The sequence below is a fragment of the Agelaius phoeniceus genome, chromosome 12, assembly GCF_051311805.1.
Source record: "Agelaius phoeniceus isolate bAgePho1 chromosome 12, bAgePho1.hap1, whole genome shotgun sequence".
Lineage (NCBI taxonomy): Eukaryota > Metazoa > Chordata > Aves > Passeriformes > Icteridae > Agelaius > Agelaius phoeniceus.
Window position 1 is genome coordinate 18,958,531 of NC_135276.1, and position 16,371 is coordinate 18,974,901.

The following is a 16,371-nucleotide window of genomic DNA, read 5'->3' on the forward strand; positions in this document are numbered from 1 at the left end:
ACACTGATCTCTATTCCAGAAGGCTGAGCTAGTCCCAGACAAAAGAAGAGTTTCACACCTGTACAGAAAAATCTATTGTGCATAAACTGAAATTTTATTTATTTAAATCAAACTCATTTTTATTAATAAAATCTACATTTTAAAATGTTACTGACAAGTATCTGAGTGAGACTCGTGATTTAGACACATCCTTTAATGTTTCACTAGAATAGTGGAAAAGACCTGCCTTGAAGCATTTCTTTTCCTTCAATCTGTAGTGTTTGTGGATTCCCAGATACCCAGCCTTGACTCAGCAAGACTTGCAAGGAAACTGGAGCAGGGAGCTGAAGTGCCAACCCTCAGCTGTCAGTTTTGGTACCTGTGTGACTGACAGGAGAAGAATCAGGCTGATCAGAGCCAATGCTCAGCAGAGGATGGATTTAGTGGGAAAGGGACTCAATTCCAAAGAGCCTGAGAACAGAGATGAGTCAGGAACAGGGTGGGGATGTTGAGCTTTGCAGCTGGGCCAAAACTGCACAAAAGAGACTGAGCTGTTCAGATCATAGCTAAGCCTACTGCTGACAAAAGCTTGCTGGACATTTTGGGTGCATGAGCATGAAGCCCAGATTTCTTAATCATTAGCTCAGGTTAAAATAAAAATTGAGTCTTTCCTAAGCCCTTCTTTTACATTTAAAGAACAATTTGGAATAATCCCATCTCCTGCTCAGATCAGTGATGTCCTAGTAAATAATGCTCTACTGAGACATTGCTAAAGTGCCCCTGTCAGTTTTCTTCTTGCCCCAGCTTAACACCTTCAAAGCGAAGAGGAAGAGTCTCAGACACAAACTTGTCAAAAAACTACAATTTCAGAGGTCACAAGATAGTCACAAGATGAAGTTCAAGCAGGATTATATTTTGGATTCAAAATCTAGAAAGAAACAGCTTTACTAATACTCATTAAAAATCAAAGAAAACCTGGCCACTGAAATATTTTTGGTGGAGAGTAGCTTTGTACAATTCAGGGGTTTTTTTATACCCTTGCAGATGGTTTCAGTTCTCAAAAACAAGCTTCTGCCTTGTAATGGAAGGAAAATAAAGCCTAGCTGTTTATTTTATGTTTAACTGCAGAAATTCAACTGTCTCATCCTGTATGCCATCTACATGGGAGTGTTTAATAGGCTTAGGCACTGCTAAGTGAAAAACACCTCTAAGACTCACAGTGGGAGTTTGAGAATGTTCAAACAAAAGCTGCTATCACCACACTTACAGACAGCATCATGTACTTAATACTCCTTACATTGTAAAATTTAATATTTGAATACTATTTATATATAGAGAGAAGAAAACTATACAAAAATATCAGTGCAATTGTTCTGATGCTTATTTTTTTCTGTGTGTTACAAACTTGGGAGATTATCTGGTTTCTCCAAGCAAGTACAGCATAAAAGGACATTGTCCCAGGCCTTTCACAGCACTCTCTGTACTGCAGCAAACAGCATGCAAATGCCCCAAGCATTAGTTCAGGTACTCCACAAAACACACCAGCTGAGTCCTAGGATGCCTGGCTGGAGTGATTTGTTCATGCTCTCCTTTCAAAACTAAATTCATGTTGTTTAATATAATTTTTACAAATGAGATCAACGTTAAGGCACAAGTGCAGATTGTTCAGAATATTCAAATCTGGCTCCTCATGAAAAACAACAGGTGGGGGAAAAAATCTCATACAAGAAAACACCAAGGGAAAGAATTTTAAGGAAGGCCACATGAGCAGAAACTATAGAATGCTATTGTTTTTCTCTAAGCTGCAAAGAAGACAAACTCATGCCAGGACAAAGGGAATTGGACACAGTCCTTCTCCTGAGGAGGAGAAAAACTGACAGTCAGAGACACTGATAACCAAACACTTGTTGCTGAGTTAGAAACTGCAGTCCCTGCTACAAAGGGTTCTTTTTGACAAGTTAATTACACATAGTAAATTAGCGAGGTCAAACTAATAATTACTGAGAGATGGGAACTAATTCAAGTAGAAAAAGTCCTGAGTATAAGAGACCTGACAAAATTGGTGCTGACTGGTGAAGAGTCACAAAACAGAGCACAAATCCCAACAACTGCATTTCACATTGTGGGGATTCTTTTCCATAACAGAGTAATGATTCATTTTGTGGAAATCAAGTGTACAGCAATCTTCTTTAAACATTTTACAGACATAACCCTGATTTTTATTTCTTTCACAAGGTATCTGCAGATTCTATTCTCAATTAAGCGTGGCTGCTTCTTACTCAACCTTTTTTACAGCCTGATCTTTTACTCCAGTCTCATGAGGCCACTGAAGAATTTACCTTCTCTAGAGAATTCTGCTGGAGGTATTTTTAGGCTAAATATGGCTCCAATGATTCTGGTCTAAAGCAACAGACAAGTTTCTGCAGAAACAGATGAAGAGAGATGCACAAGGGATAGTGTTGTACTATAAAACTTGTTGTGCAACATCCTACAGCTCACATGGAATCACCTGCTGAAAATCTGACTTAGAAAGTTTGAAATTTAATGCTTTAACTGAAGCAATGCAGATTTATAGCAACCTTCATATGGCACCATGTGGACTATTCTATGTTCAGCACTGTAAGACATTGTTACAGTTTGTAAGCTTTGCTGACTAATTTCATTGCATGCAAATAAATATGTGCAGTTGAGGTATAAGAGCTTTAATCAGTGCCTGGAACAGGTTTTATAAATATATAACTATGTACATATCAATTCTCCAGGACAGAAAGCCATACTGTCAATAACTTCTGCTGCCTTTAATTCAGTGTGCAGACATGATCTATGGGGAATGAAAGCAGATTCATATTCAGCTGGAGCTCAGCCATGCCTAATGATTATGTCCCCAGGTAATTTTTCTGTCCTCCCCAAACAAAACCCTTCAGGCACAGTAGAGCTTTAGACCTAAATATTACACAAGTACAAGGCTTAAGCTTTGTCCCAGACAATTAGGTACATTCAAGGGGGGAAAAAAAAAGGAAAAAATATCTTGTCCAAGGAACATCACCAGCACTTGAAGCAAATAAAAGTGAAGTTTTTACATGTTAGTGTGGCTCCTTTAGTTCTCATCATCATCACCTTCATCCTCTTCCACGGGCTCCCGCAGACCTTCGCTCTGACGGCTTTTCCCAGCCATTTCCAGCAAGGCCTGAGCCTGAGGATCCACATCCAGGATACTCTTCTTACCTTTTCTCTTCAAAACAAAATAAAATACAGTCCATTTAAAAGGTCAGTATCAGGCTACAGGGAAGACTCACACTCAAAAGTCTGTAAGTGATGTAGTCTGCAAGCTTGGCACAATGTAGAAGAAGTGTTTCCAATTTCAAAATTCACAAATACGTCAAATGATTTTTACTGCTGCACCTACATAAAACAGCCATAAACTTTTCCTAAGATGACAGTGAGATATTTCAAGTTTATTCAGGTTATAAGCCATCCAGGACATCCTGGTTAACCCCATCTGAGTCTGAAGTGCTGATGGGAGGTTTTTAAAGAGATCCAGTTACAATTCAACATTTTCTGTAAACAGTTTGCTCTGTTTCTACTTAGAGTTATGTGTCCAGTGAAGTCAGGGTAGATGAATTTAGTATGAAAAGAAGTAAAAATTAAAAAGAAATAAATTTTAAAACCCCACCAAACTGTACAGACCAGACAGTTTAATAAGAGAATAAATTGCAGGGATAGAGGAGACTGGAGAGAGGGCTCCTACTCATTCCCAAAAATAATGTGCAGAAAGACTGGCATAAATCTATTCACACAAATTTATAGTAAAACAATAGTAAATTTAAAGTTACTGATAAAGAAAGCTTTTGAGTCTCTTCTTGAACTAGAGATTAGACTTTACTTGAGAGTTTCCAGTGCTTTTAGAAACTCTGGGGTTTACTGAGCCCCTCCAAGGAGGTTCCTCCCAGAGACCATTCCTCAGTATCAAAAAGGCCTTTTAAAATTCAAAGTACTGCTATTCTGACTCTATCACCTCATGGCTCCTGATATTCTTTCTTGTTGGCAACCTCAATAATTCCACTACAGTTCTGCTATTTGGTGCTACAAAGCACATGGCAGCACAGGGCCAGGTACAGAACATGTTACTGACTACAGTGGAAAGAGTGTTTGAACAAAAAACTGCAACCATGAGCTTTACATTCGCAACTTCTGTTCCAAGCAGGACACAATTTCACAGGTTCAATTCACATTTCACCTACCCCTGCACTCTCAGGGGCGTCTCCCACTGCCCAAACTTCCATGGCATCCAGGGTAAAATCCTCTTTGGCTGACAGCTGGGGGCTGTTGTAGGTGGTGCAGCGAGGTTTGGCTTTGCTGTGGCCCTTCCCATAGTCACTGTCTATCCAGAGCCCAAAGTAGCCATGCTGTCCACCCATACCCTGTGGAGAAAACCAGCACATTAAACACATCCTGCACAGGGAAACAGACTGGCAAAGTCAGGAAACCTCAAAGTAAGCTGCTGTGGTCACTATTTATGCCACACTTCTGTGAGTAGGTGAAAAAAGGGGATACCCATATCTACTATTCCTGAACACTACTGAAAATTTACCTGAGTGATACTGCCCTACCTCTGTGCTTCACAGAATACAAATATCTGTCACTTGTGCCACAAATTAAACTCCTGGCTTTTGTTTATTGACTATTAACAGTTCCTTTTCAAATGGAGTGGCAGGGCTTGGGTTTGCTGCCTCCTTTCCATTTAGGAAAGTATCTAGAGAAACCAAATAATCAAATAATGTAATTTGATGTTGTTCACTTTTTCTAGAGCAAATTCATTCCAGCCTGCTGGAAATCCCCAAAGTTATGGGCACATAATGCTCCAAAACTGTAAAGTATTTCCAGGACAGGTGGTGTGTTGTAGCTCTGCAGAAACTCCTCTGCATCTGGAGAATTCATTTGTGAACTTGAGTAGGAGGAGCTCCTGCCACTGTCATCACACTGCTTGCAATGTCTGCACTCTCATCCTGCTGGGAATTTTCCTCCATAATTCCAAAAGCAGTTGCTGTGGCAGGGAGAGCAGCCAGTGGAAGAATCCTCAGTTACACAGATTACTGTGTAGTTTTGTGCTGCTTCAGGCATGCAAATTTCCTCAGAGAATAACAAGTGAAATAAATCTGCTCTCAGAAGGAAAAAAAAAAAAACCACAAAACACTTCCAAACACCAGCCACAAATCCAATTTCCAAATCATCATTTCTGAATACTTACAAGTCCATTTGGCATAGTCTGCTGGCCATGGTTTAAATACATGTAGTGGTCATTGTACCCTGTGTATGTGTATACAGCCAGAGTGGGGAAAACAGAAAACAGAAAGCATCTGTTGTCACCTGCAAACAGAGAAGCACCTCAGGTCAGACAAGAAGTCAAGCAATAACAAATAAATTAGAAAAAATAATTTAAGCTGAATAATTCAAAGACAGCAGCTGCCATCTCAGAAAGCCAGTAGATCCCCCATCAAGATTTATATATTTTTTTTTATTCTCAGTGAACTCTGTGCAGTCACAAAAATCGATGCAATTACAGGCTGTGATCAAGGGCAGAGTCAGAGGCACCACTAGGACATTATGTCACTATGTCACCTACCCCAGCCTGCATTGCATCACCTAACACTGGCCAGCTGACAGATCTGTACAAACTGAATGCAGACATCTCTAGTTCTGACTACACTGACAGATAAATCAGTTTAGTCAATGATTTAGAGCAATTTTCACCATGCCCAGTTCAGGATTCAGAGGCACCTGTGGTGTGCTTGCCATGTAGGCTTTGTATGTTTCTCTATCAGGAAAAAATACAAGGAAATGGATGTGTAATCAGGGTAAAATAATATTATACCAAGTGTCTGAAGTAGTAATTTTCAAACACTCATTTAAGACATGAATTAAGTTTCTAATGTAGCCACAATGAGGATTCCCAGCAACACCAAATACCCATAGCCCATGATTTTTTTTCACAAATCCATCACAAACATTCTTTCCAAAGAGTTCTTCAAAAACCCTCTCTTCTCCCTCAAAATTTTAAGGGAACAAGAAGTTTAGCTTGTCCAAAGAATCCTCTGGCTGCTGGATTTTAGAAAGGGAACACAGTGCACAAATGGCAAGAGGAGGCTCAGGTGTTCCTGATGGAGGACTGCCATCCTGTGGTCAAATTATTTAGACACTAATTCATCATCTGTGCTCTACTTCATTCATTTTCATTTGATTTTCAACCTAAGAAGCTACAGGGCTTGATAGATTTCCCTGAAAACTTGTTCTGTGGTCAATAAGTCCTGCAATTTTAAAAGCCTTATCAAATAAAAAACTATAAATATTAATCAGCAACATGCCTGGCTGCCATGCTAAGAATAACTCTGCATGTGTTTTATGTTCTTTGAAAGTCAGTGTTATTTTTGCCACAGAGAAATTCACTTGGAAGTGTAAGAAACACTTGGTGTCATTAAAGGGACAGTATCCATTAAGGGGACAGGATTCTGGTGCCTGTACAAAAACCAGGGAATATACCAGAGATACTAAAGAAAGAAAAGTTGAGTTTTACCTTGAAACTGTGGCTTCACCTCCCAGGAGTGAGATGCAAACCCACCAAAGATGAAACCATCCAAGTCCCTTATGATCACTATGCAAGGACCTTTGTTCACTATATGGGCACACAGCTGGGAGAAGCTTTCCCCGTGGAGCCTGGAGGAAAATAAGAGCTGCCACTTGTGCTGCATCTCTGCAGGCAGGTGGGAGTTGATGTAGATGATGGCTGGGATGTCCAAGAGACTGACAACTCCTCTTCCTTTGATGCCTTTGCAGTGAGGAACCAGGTTGAGGATGTCGTTGGTTTGGTCTGGGAGGGAATGCAGGACGTGGAGACCTTGCCTGATGACAACACTGAGGAAAACTGAGATCTGGGGAACTCGGTACACCCAGTCCTCAATGGCACCTTGGTCAAAACTTGTCTCCAGCAGCTGAGAACCCACGGCTTTTGTCCCATCTGAGGAATAAGACACACAGGGAGAGGACTAAGTCTCCCTGTCTGGAAAATAATCAGGTGATTTTTAAGAGTAAACATAATAGTCCATTATTGTAATGGACAGAAAACCACATTTGAAAGGAGCCAGGAAAAGTAAAATGTCAACATTAAACAAATGCAACCACAGAACTGAGAAACCTCTACCTGTGGCATTCTTTGGTTGGGCTGTCATGATTTAGAAATGCAGACTTTGAGCTACAACTCATGAAGTGTTCTTTACAAGACAGCAAGATCTGTTATTACAACAGTGCTTTTTAAAAGGACATAGCCAAAAATACATGATAAATTTTATTTAAATAAATATTATTTAGATGCCCATTCCTATCACTTGCAAGTCAGGTATTTGTGAAATACACGTGTTCCATGACAAACTAGGACTTCAGATCAAATCTCACCTGAATTTAGGGGAGAAAGATGGTAAGGTTAAATAAATAAAATGCCAATGTCATTTTCTAAGCACTAGGTTTGAAATGTTGGTCTCACCCTCAAAATTCAAAGATGTGACCTAAAGAGAGAAATTCTCATGAGATCACTGATTACACAAGCTCTGGGATAAGCTGAATCAGGGCTGCTTACCTGGAAGCTTCAATTCTGAGAGCAGCTCAGAAGCCAAAGCTTTGACTCCACTTGAAGAATCCCTCGTATTCTCCAAACTCCAACCTTTCAGCTCCTTCCTGTAGCTCAGTACATGGACTACAGATGTGATCAGATCCTCTGTGAACTTAAAAGATTAAAACATCACCATTTTGGTATTTCTTAAGTGAAATTTCCAAGAGTTTCAAAGGACTGTCTGAAGATAAAGTCAAGCAGTAGTGACACTGTAATCCCAAAGGCAGACACATCTCTTGCCATGACAAGTCAGGAACTACAGAAATGCTATTTCAGTGTCATAGGCCTTGAAAAGGATCCCTTTTCAAGTTGTCTCATACATGTTACTTCACAAAGCACCTCCATAAAATAGAGAATGAAAGAGGGAGGGGAAGGTCAAGTTTTGCAGAGTAGGAGCTGCTAGTGAATTACTGTTCTGTGATATCTCAAAAGTTACAGAGTTGATTCTGCAACTAAAGCTCTAGAAAGCATTTTACTCACTTCCCAGAAGCACCAGCCACACCACAGCCCTTGCTGGCTCTTAACCACAGCCCTGCTTTCTTACTGTCCCCCCCAACACACATTTAACTGCTCCTTTACCTCTTGGATTTGTTTGCCCTTCAGAGGCCCTCCCGTCTTGGCGATCATTCTCATTATGATGCTAATCTTCTCATCTGCATTCCCTTTTAAGAGGTTTGACATAAAAATTACAAACTGCTCCTTAGCAATCTGCTCACTGAGCCCGGCTGATTTGCCAGGCAGGTCAATGCTTTTCATTCCATGGTACAGGCGAGCAGTCATTGCCTCTGGCAGGGGCTCCCGGGTGTGTGCCTGCAGTGAGAGAAACAGCAAAGAGCACGTTTAACAAATGAAGAACAACTGATGTGTTCCAGTTAATCTGTGCTGATATACAGTATGTAGTATCAGCAATAAATTTTTGTCAAAGAAGCGCTTTGCCAAGAGAAAAATTTAAAATTTCTATTTTTATAGTGGTATTTTTAGTGAATTAGGTTGATACTGTTTTCTAGAAACACCACGGGCTTCAGAAAAACCAACATTGTAAAGTCTTAATAGGATATTAGCAAAGGGTTTCTAGGTGTTAACTGGTGCAAAGGTTTACAGCTCTGACACTAAAACATTCAAAACTGTGTTTTAATTCTGCTTTCCATAGTGCAGCTCACTTAAAAGCCAAGTGGAGTTTTTTCCATATCTCAGTTTTGGCCTCAAGGTAGTGTTTAACCCCACGTACACGTGTAAAAACATTCCTGGAAAATTTCCCCCTGCATAGCAACTAATTGAAGCACAGATCACCTGATTTTTAAAAAGCATCCCTGGTGTTAAAGAGAGTCAAAATCAGCACTTATTCATCTGCATTGCATGTTTGGCCCTTTGAATTGAAATCTAGCTGGAATGTATCATCACTCATCACAGCTCTGTGGGAAAGATCTGACTCTGGATTCAAAGTGTTCAAGATAATTACAGAGTTTAAAAATAAATCACCTCGAGTGCATGCACAGAGGAGGAGGTGATTACCCAGTGTCCTCACTGTGCACAGAGGTGTGCTGAGGACCTGGCCTGACTCTTCCACACTGGGGTAGCTCAGTGGGGACTGTGCTGAAATCACTGGAGCCCCACCTGCCTAAAAGCCCAAGTGCAGCTCCACTCAGGGGAGCTGCTATCGCTGATTCCTGGCTCAATAGCACCCCTGGGAAGGCACCTGGGCTGCTGCTATTTGCTGTTAATGGCTGTTGCTGGGCATGAGAGCCCCAACACCCTGAGCTCTGTGCTGCTGGACTGACGTCAGTGCCACAGCTCCCATTGATTCCAGCAGCAGCAGCAGCAATAGCAGCCACAGCACTCACATCAGAGCTCCACAGCGAGGGAGGGATGCTCACAGGGGGTACAGCTGCCTTTGAGAGGCTTTCTAAAAATCCTCTATGAGCCTCAAGTGGGAGAGGCAGCAGGGAACACAACTAAAACATTATACTCAAGGATTTTTTACTTCACACTGCTGATTTACCTGCCTACTCCCTACCTAATCCCACCACTTCACTGAGCTGTTTTTTTGCTTCTAGCTATTCCAAAGAGTGGGCCTGGGGTGTGAAAAAAAAGGAGGTGTGTAAAAAAGGAATCCTTAATAACCATCTAACTCACACCTCTGACAGCTTAGAACCCTTGTTTTGAAAAGGCTTCATGAAATCATCAAGAGGTTCCTGCTCCACCTGCTTCCCAAGCTATGCAGTGCAGCCTGTCCTGGCCCAGATGCCTGGGGCCTCACCAGTGGTACCAGATTGTAGCTGGATCAAATCTGTCACATCTCAGTCCAGACATGAGGCATTGTCACCTACAAGGCAGAAATGCCATTGCCATTCTCCCTGCACCTACAGGAAGTCTTCCAAAAGATTTTCATTTAAGCTGGCAAACAAAAAAGGAAGGAAAAAGGCAAATGTTCATCAAAGATCACACTGATCTGGGAGACACTGATCTCTGGAAAGAGAACTTCTGCCAGGTCCCAAACAATTAACAGGCACCAAGGACAGTGGATGAACTAGTGCTGAGAAACCAGGGAGCAGGAACATCATTTCCAAACTTGGTGCTCTAAAAATTGGTGACAGCTCACAGCCAGCCAGGCTGCAGGAAGGCTGAAGCTGGTCTGTATGCACAGGCATTGCTGAACACCTTAAAATAACCTGCTGCTTTCAATGAGCTTTAATTTGACTCCATTATCTGTGTAATATACATCAAACTGCACTTTACCACCACATTCATTTGGCCACTTAGTTCCTGACTAGCTGAAGTTATTAAGGATCCCAATGACTCATTTTTGTCTTTTCTTGATTAGAAAATGAATGCAAAGTTAATCAGAAGCATAATGCATGTTAATTAGCTAAAACAGGGAGCCACAGCTTAATCAAGTCAAATTGAATTCTCTCCTTTTAGTACAAGTGAAGAGATTAGAGAGAGTGATATGTCAAGGGAGACAGGCATAACCAAATAAAAATTGACTTTGTGACAGCTCCTCAAGACAATCTGTAAATGATCCCACACTACAGACTCCAGGGGTAAAAATATTCTTCCCATTTTTCAGGTCTCTGTGAAAATATTTCCATACACCCTAACTTACTTCAGAATCAGGAAAGCTGCAAATGGACCCAAAAGTGCAATTTAAGAGATAAATGCAAACCTGAAAGTCACTACTCTGGTTAAACTGCAAGAAAAAGTTAAATATCCATCCTGCCCCAAAATACAAAAAATTAAATCGAGATGAGCAATCCTTAAAAAATACCACATCTTTATAGTTTATTTCTGGAATTCTGTTCAATGCACTACACCCCAGATATATGATGAATAACAGACTGTCTTACCTGTAGTGCTGCCAGAGTCACAGTTTTCTTTGCAGCTTTGGCATTTTTTGCTCCAGATGAGCCACTGGATCCTGATAAGGTGTCAAACAGTCCATCAATGTCAGACTGCTCCTCAGGAAGAAATCTGGAAAGATGATTCTGATAGGCATTGCTTTCAGCATTCCCCATCTTTTCAACCTGAAGCAGAGAGAAAAAAAATCAAAAGAAACATTAAACACAGAAAGGTATCACAAGGGCCATGAAAGACATATCAAACAGACTGACATACCAGTGCAAGCTTTACAAGAAGAGCAAATTAGCAGCCTTACAGGAAATTATTAAAACTACTGTTTAGTCTCAGTATTCACCAAGGCTCAATGAACCTGGAGAACATCTGTGAACAGCAACTGTGCTTTAAAGCTGACAGTCTGACAGCTCCTGGCTAAAATCACCCTGGCCACCAATGCCAACCTCAGTCAAGTCTCTATCAAGTGGAAAAACCAATATGATCCAACGGTAAAATTAGTTTACACAAAGTGACCGTGAGTTTGACAGCTGGATTACATCCCTAACATGAAGGGAAAAGCCTGAGAATGGATTAGTTATGACAGATTATGCTGCATCTTTCTGGTGCATTAATGGACTGAACCTAAGTTTGCCAATATGATGTGGTACTAAAACACCATCACTGCAAAGTCTCTGAAAATCACTTAAGAGTGGGTTTTTTCGTGGACACACTATGAAAATAATTTGAAACAAAGGAACAAAAACATTTAGGAACACAACTCAAGACCCGTTAAAAACACACAGATTTTTATGAAACCAATAAATCAATCATTGGGAGTTGGTACCCACAGAATTAAAGCCAGTTGGTTTGGGGGTTTCTTTGTTTTTTACTTTTGGTGGTACAACTATTTCTCTCTAAGTCCCAGGAGTCACCTGCACTACAGATTGATTTTTTTGTGTTTTCTGGGCCATGTGCTCTGCCCTTTTCCTTGGAGCAGCACAGCACAGACCTAACAGTGCCCAAAACCCCAAATTCCACCACGACCACAGTGACGGCCACCACTGCCAACAGCCTTCCCACCTGTCTGAGAAGACACAAGCCTGGGGTGACAATATGAAAAATATCAGATATGGAACAAAAACATCATTTTGCAGGGGGGTCTTTCTGTAAATTCCATATCCTTCCTGACATCTCTCTTTTGTAGACAAGCCCATCATGCAGTCCTCCAGCCACGTCTGAAGGACACACTGCTGAGCCCAATGCAGTATTTCTGTCGTTAACTTTGTTTACCGTAGACAAGAGGCCGGGCTGTGGCTGCTTCACCTTCAGGCCTAGAGCCTTGTTTGCCTGAGGAAGACGCCGATCGTGCGGTAAGCACCGAGAGCTGAATGGAAACCACTATAACCTAAAAAACAGAGCGTGGACATGTTGTTAATTTAAGCAGCGAAAAGGGGGCTTTGAAGGGTTTATTCCCGGGGTGCCCAGCTCATCCTCCGCAGCCGGTGGCAGCAGCTCCCGCCCCATCCCGGTGACGAAGCTGGGGCTGGGCCGAGCCCCCCGCCCGCCCCTCGCTTACCGGCAGGGCGGGCCGGCCCCGACGGGCCCCGGGCTGTGACACCGGCCCGGGCCTCGATAGCCCCCGATGGGCCCCGCGCTGTGACACCGGCCCGGGCCTCGATAGCCCCCGATGGGCCCCGGGCTGTGACACCGGCCCGGGCCTCGATAGCCCCCGATGGGCCCCGCGCTGTGACACCGGCCCGGCCCTCGATAGCCCCCGATGGGCCCCGCGCTGTGACACCGGCCCGGGCCTGGCCGGCGCCATCCGGCACCTCCGCCCGCACGGCCGGGGCGGAGCGCGGGGCCGGCCCTCGGCCACGGGGAGGGACGGGCGGAGCGAGGAAGGCAGGGAAGGGATGGAGGAAGGCAGGGAAAAGGGATGGAGGAAGGCAGGGAAGGGATGGAGGAAGGCAGGGAAAAGGGATGGAGGAAGGCAGGGAAAGCGAGGAGCAGCGGTGTTGCCCCCGCGATCTGGAGGGGACAGGCGGGCGGTGAGGATGCAGCCTGAGAGCTCCGCACATAGCGAGAGCCACCCTGCCTCCATCAGGGCTTCCTCAGCCTTGAGGGGACCTTCTCTCTAAGGGGACGCTTTTTCCTGAGGAAACCCGCATTTTTGAGCGAACATTTCCCTCCTTTTTGAGGGAACCCTCCACCCTGAGAGAATTCTCCATTTTGAGGGGACCGTGCAGCCTGAGGGGACCCTTTTCCCTGGAGAGAAAATCTCCTTTAGGAAATCGCCCTCCCTGAGGAGACCCTGCTTTCCCAGAGAACCCTTTTCCCTGAGGAGACCCTGGTTTTCCAGGAACCCTTTTCCCTGAGGAGACCCTGCTTTTTCAGGAACCCTTTTCCCTGAGGAGACCCTGCTTTACCAGAGAACCCTTTTCCCTGAGGAGACCCTGCTTTTCCAGGAACCCTCCTCCCTGAGGAGACCCTTCTTCCTGAGACATCCCTTTTCCCTCATCCTCCCTGGCCCTAAAAGGGGTTTCAAAAAGAGTAAAATTTCAGAGCTGTAGCTGGGACACAGCAACCACCCTTCGCAGCTCCTGTCTGAGGTGCCAGGTCCCCTGTGCTGAAGCATTTTAAAAACCATCCCAGAAATTATCCTGGGAAGGTCCTAGAAAGGACTGTGGGTGAAGGTGTTGCTGGCCCTGATCTGTGCTGGAAACAGCTCATGGCCTTTGGGATGGGAAAAGCTGGGTGTGCCTGTGTGTAGTAAATATACTCTGTGTAGTAAATATACTCTGTGTAGTAAATACACACACACAGGTCACTTTCAGGGTAAACGCTCCAGCTCCGGTCAGTTTCAATGGCATTGGGGAATGGAGGAAAAGCACAACAATTTGTCAATGAATAGGTTCAGTTTCTGTCTCCTGACTGGCAGAATCAGGCTGGTGTGAAGCTGAGAGGTAAAAAGGCTGTACATAGGCTAAGGGACAAATGCAAGGTGACAGGGACTGGCCGTGCCTTCAGTCAGACATGGGAAGACTTGGGAGAAAAAATTATAACCTAAGTGGTTGCAAAACTCTGGTCCCACAAATCTTTTTTTTTTTTCAGGTGGCAACTTTTCATCCCATTTGCATTGTTCTCCTTGTTCTTTTAGCTACAGGGTTTGGTTCCTGCAGCACACCAAGGCCTTCACATTCAGAGCTGTGACACCATTTTTGTCCATGCTTTGTCTGACTCTGGTTGATTTTCTTGCAGCCTGAGCTCAGTATGAAGCCTCCTTCTCCTTCCAGAGATGGGAAGTTCATACAAATCTGCAAATTCACACAAATCTGGTACTGTGAGTGTTCCTGCAACAAGGTACCATGGAACAGGTTAGCAGCTTTGGCATTTAACTTTTAATTATAGTCTGATCAGTGTGTTTTTAACAGAAAGCAGAAATGTGAATAAGAAGAGAATTTAGGGGGGAAAATCATAGTTTCCCAGAGAAGTTATTAATGTCCCATCTCTGGAAGTTTTCAAGACCAGGTTGGATGGGGCTTGGAGCACCCTGAGCTAGTGAAAGTTGTTCCTGCCCATGGTAGGGTTGGAATGAGATGAGCTTTAAGGTTCTTTCTAACACAACCCAATCTGTGATTCTGTCTGCACTAACCATGGCAGAGCTCCCACTGTTTTGCTCTTTTGCAAGAATGAGTAAAAATCTTGATAAAGTTAAACCACACTTTTTAATTGTGGGGTGGTTTTTTTAACCTTCACAGGTGCAAAGTTTCATAAAAACCTGTAGAATAATCTTCCTGTTGCCAGCTCAGAAACAGATTGACCAGAATTCCAGGGTGGATGCTGTTTCAGGCTCTCTCTGATCACCACTAGAGGCACAGGAGTTCCCCAGCTCTTTCAGCAGGGTCAGCACATAGCAAGTAAAAATGAAATAATTAATGGCACGTTCATATGACGTGAATATAACCTGGGCTAGTGGAAGGTGTCCCTGCCCGTAGCAGGGTCGGGATGACCATTTTAACTCAAAACAGCTCGAAACATTCCGGGATTCAATGACATTCCTTTTGAAACTGCTGGAGATGTCTTTGCCCACACGATGGCACCGCATGTTTAGGAAGTTCCGCACACTGCGGGCTTCAGCACCGCTCCGAGCCGGTTTGGATTCCCCCGTTCAAACACTGTGGGTTAGAAGTAAAACCTGTGTCATAAATTAGTTTATCCCTTTCCTGTTAACTCTACGTAATGACCGTGAGGACAAAACTGTTCTTGGTGGAAATCCCTCCCTGGGCTACATGAGCACGTTCTGGAAAAAGTCTGCTGTGACTTTGGTTTCCATCAGTGTTAATGAACTTCCAGAAAGTGAAACGTGCACAATGAGAAAAAGTTTTTTCATTCAAGTTAACTTTTTCTTCTTTGATATTTTTTTTTTAATGTTAGTGTTTCTGTGGATGTATTGCTTCACTTGCAGTTGGAGTTTTACATTTGTTTGTTTTACTGGTTGTGTTTCATATTTTATCTCTTCCTGGAGGACCTCTTTTCACTCTGGACATACAAGCCTTGAGATTCTAGGCTTACTGACCTTGCACTCAGACTGACAACCAGCCAGCTAATTCTGATTCACCAGTATCATCCTCACAAAGAAATGATGATCTCAAGACCCTTTTTCTCCAGCTACTGAGCTCAGAATCAATCAAAAGCTACTGAAAGGTACCTGGCCTGGTTTAGCTCCAATTTATCCCCTTTTGTTCAAGCCTTGCCCCTTTGTGACAGAGATGACTGAGCTGTGGGTTTGTCGGCCCTGTCCCTCAGTCTAACCCGAGCTTCCTGCTGCTCCTGGATGGAGTTTTGTCACTTGCCTGTGACATTAGGCTGTAAACTCCAGCTCTTAAAGCCACAAGATACTCACACTAAATCGCACAGATTATGCTCCTGCTGAGGGAATTTCCAGGTCAGAGGCCAACCCCCCTTTGAACGCCTGTTCTTTGCACTGTAAAACCTGGTGCGTAAGGGCAGCAATTCGCAGCTCTCCTTAAATGAGTCGTCACTTCCTCATGTGTATTTTCAGCTACTCAGCAGAGCTGGTGAAGTGCTTTGTTTCTGCCAGTCAGAAAGAGAGAATACACTAAGATGCCTTTTAAGGACATTTAAGAATATACTGGTGTATAAAAAAGAGGAAAAACACACAAGAAGGTTCTGTAAACAATTGTGGCTAGTTTTGTGAACTGGTGTTAGACGTATGTTTGATTGCAGAGTGAAAAAAACAAAACCACAAAACCCCAAACTATTTCTTTAAAAGACTATATATTTTTGACTTTAATAAAATGGAGTAGGTTTGGTTTTATTAGTTTGCCAAGACCACAGAAAATTTAGATGACTTTAGTTCCGGGTAATCCTCATTTCAGTTG

The 16,371-nt window shown here is 43.1% G+C and overlaps 1 protein-coding gene across 1 annotated transcript; it reads right to left on the bottom strand.

The window, feature by feature from the left end:
- Positions 1–73: 73 nt before the first annotated feature.
- On the bottom strand, positions 74–12,840 carry MEAK7 (MTOR associated protein MEAK7). Its single transcript, XM_054641001.2, has 9 exons — positions 12,546–12,840; positions 12,260–12,374; positions 10,984–11,160; positions 8,219–8,449; positions 7,607–7,751; positions 6,551–6,991; positions 5,228–5,346; positions 4,221–4,400; positions 74–3,211 (listed from the first exon to the last, which is right to left on the bottom strand). The coding sequence occupies exons 3-9, from the start codon at positions 11,149–11,151 to the stop codon at positions 3,077–3,079; spliced, it is 1,419 nt and encodes a 472-aa protein (XP_054496976.2). The 5' UTR covers positions 11,152–11,160; positions 12,260–12,374; positions 12,546–12,840; the 3' UTR covers positions 74–3,076.
- Between the last annotated feature and the right edge of the window lie 3,531 nt (positions 12,841–16,371).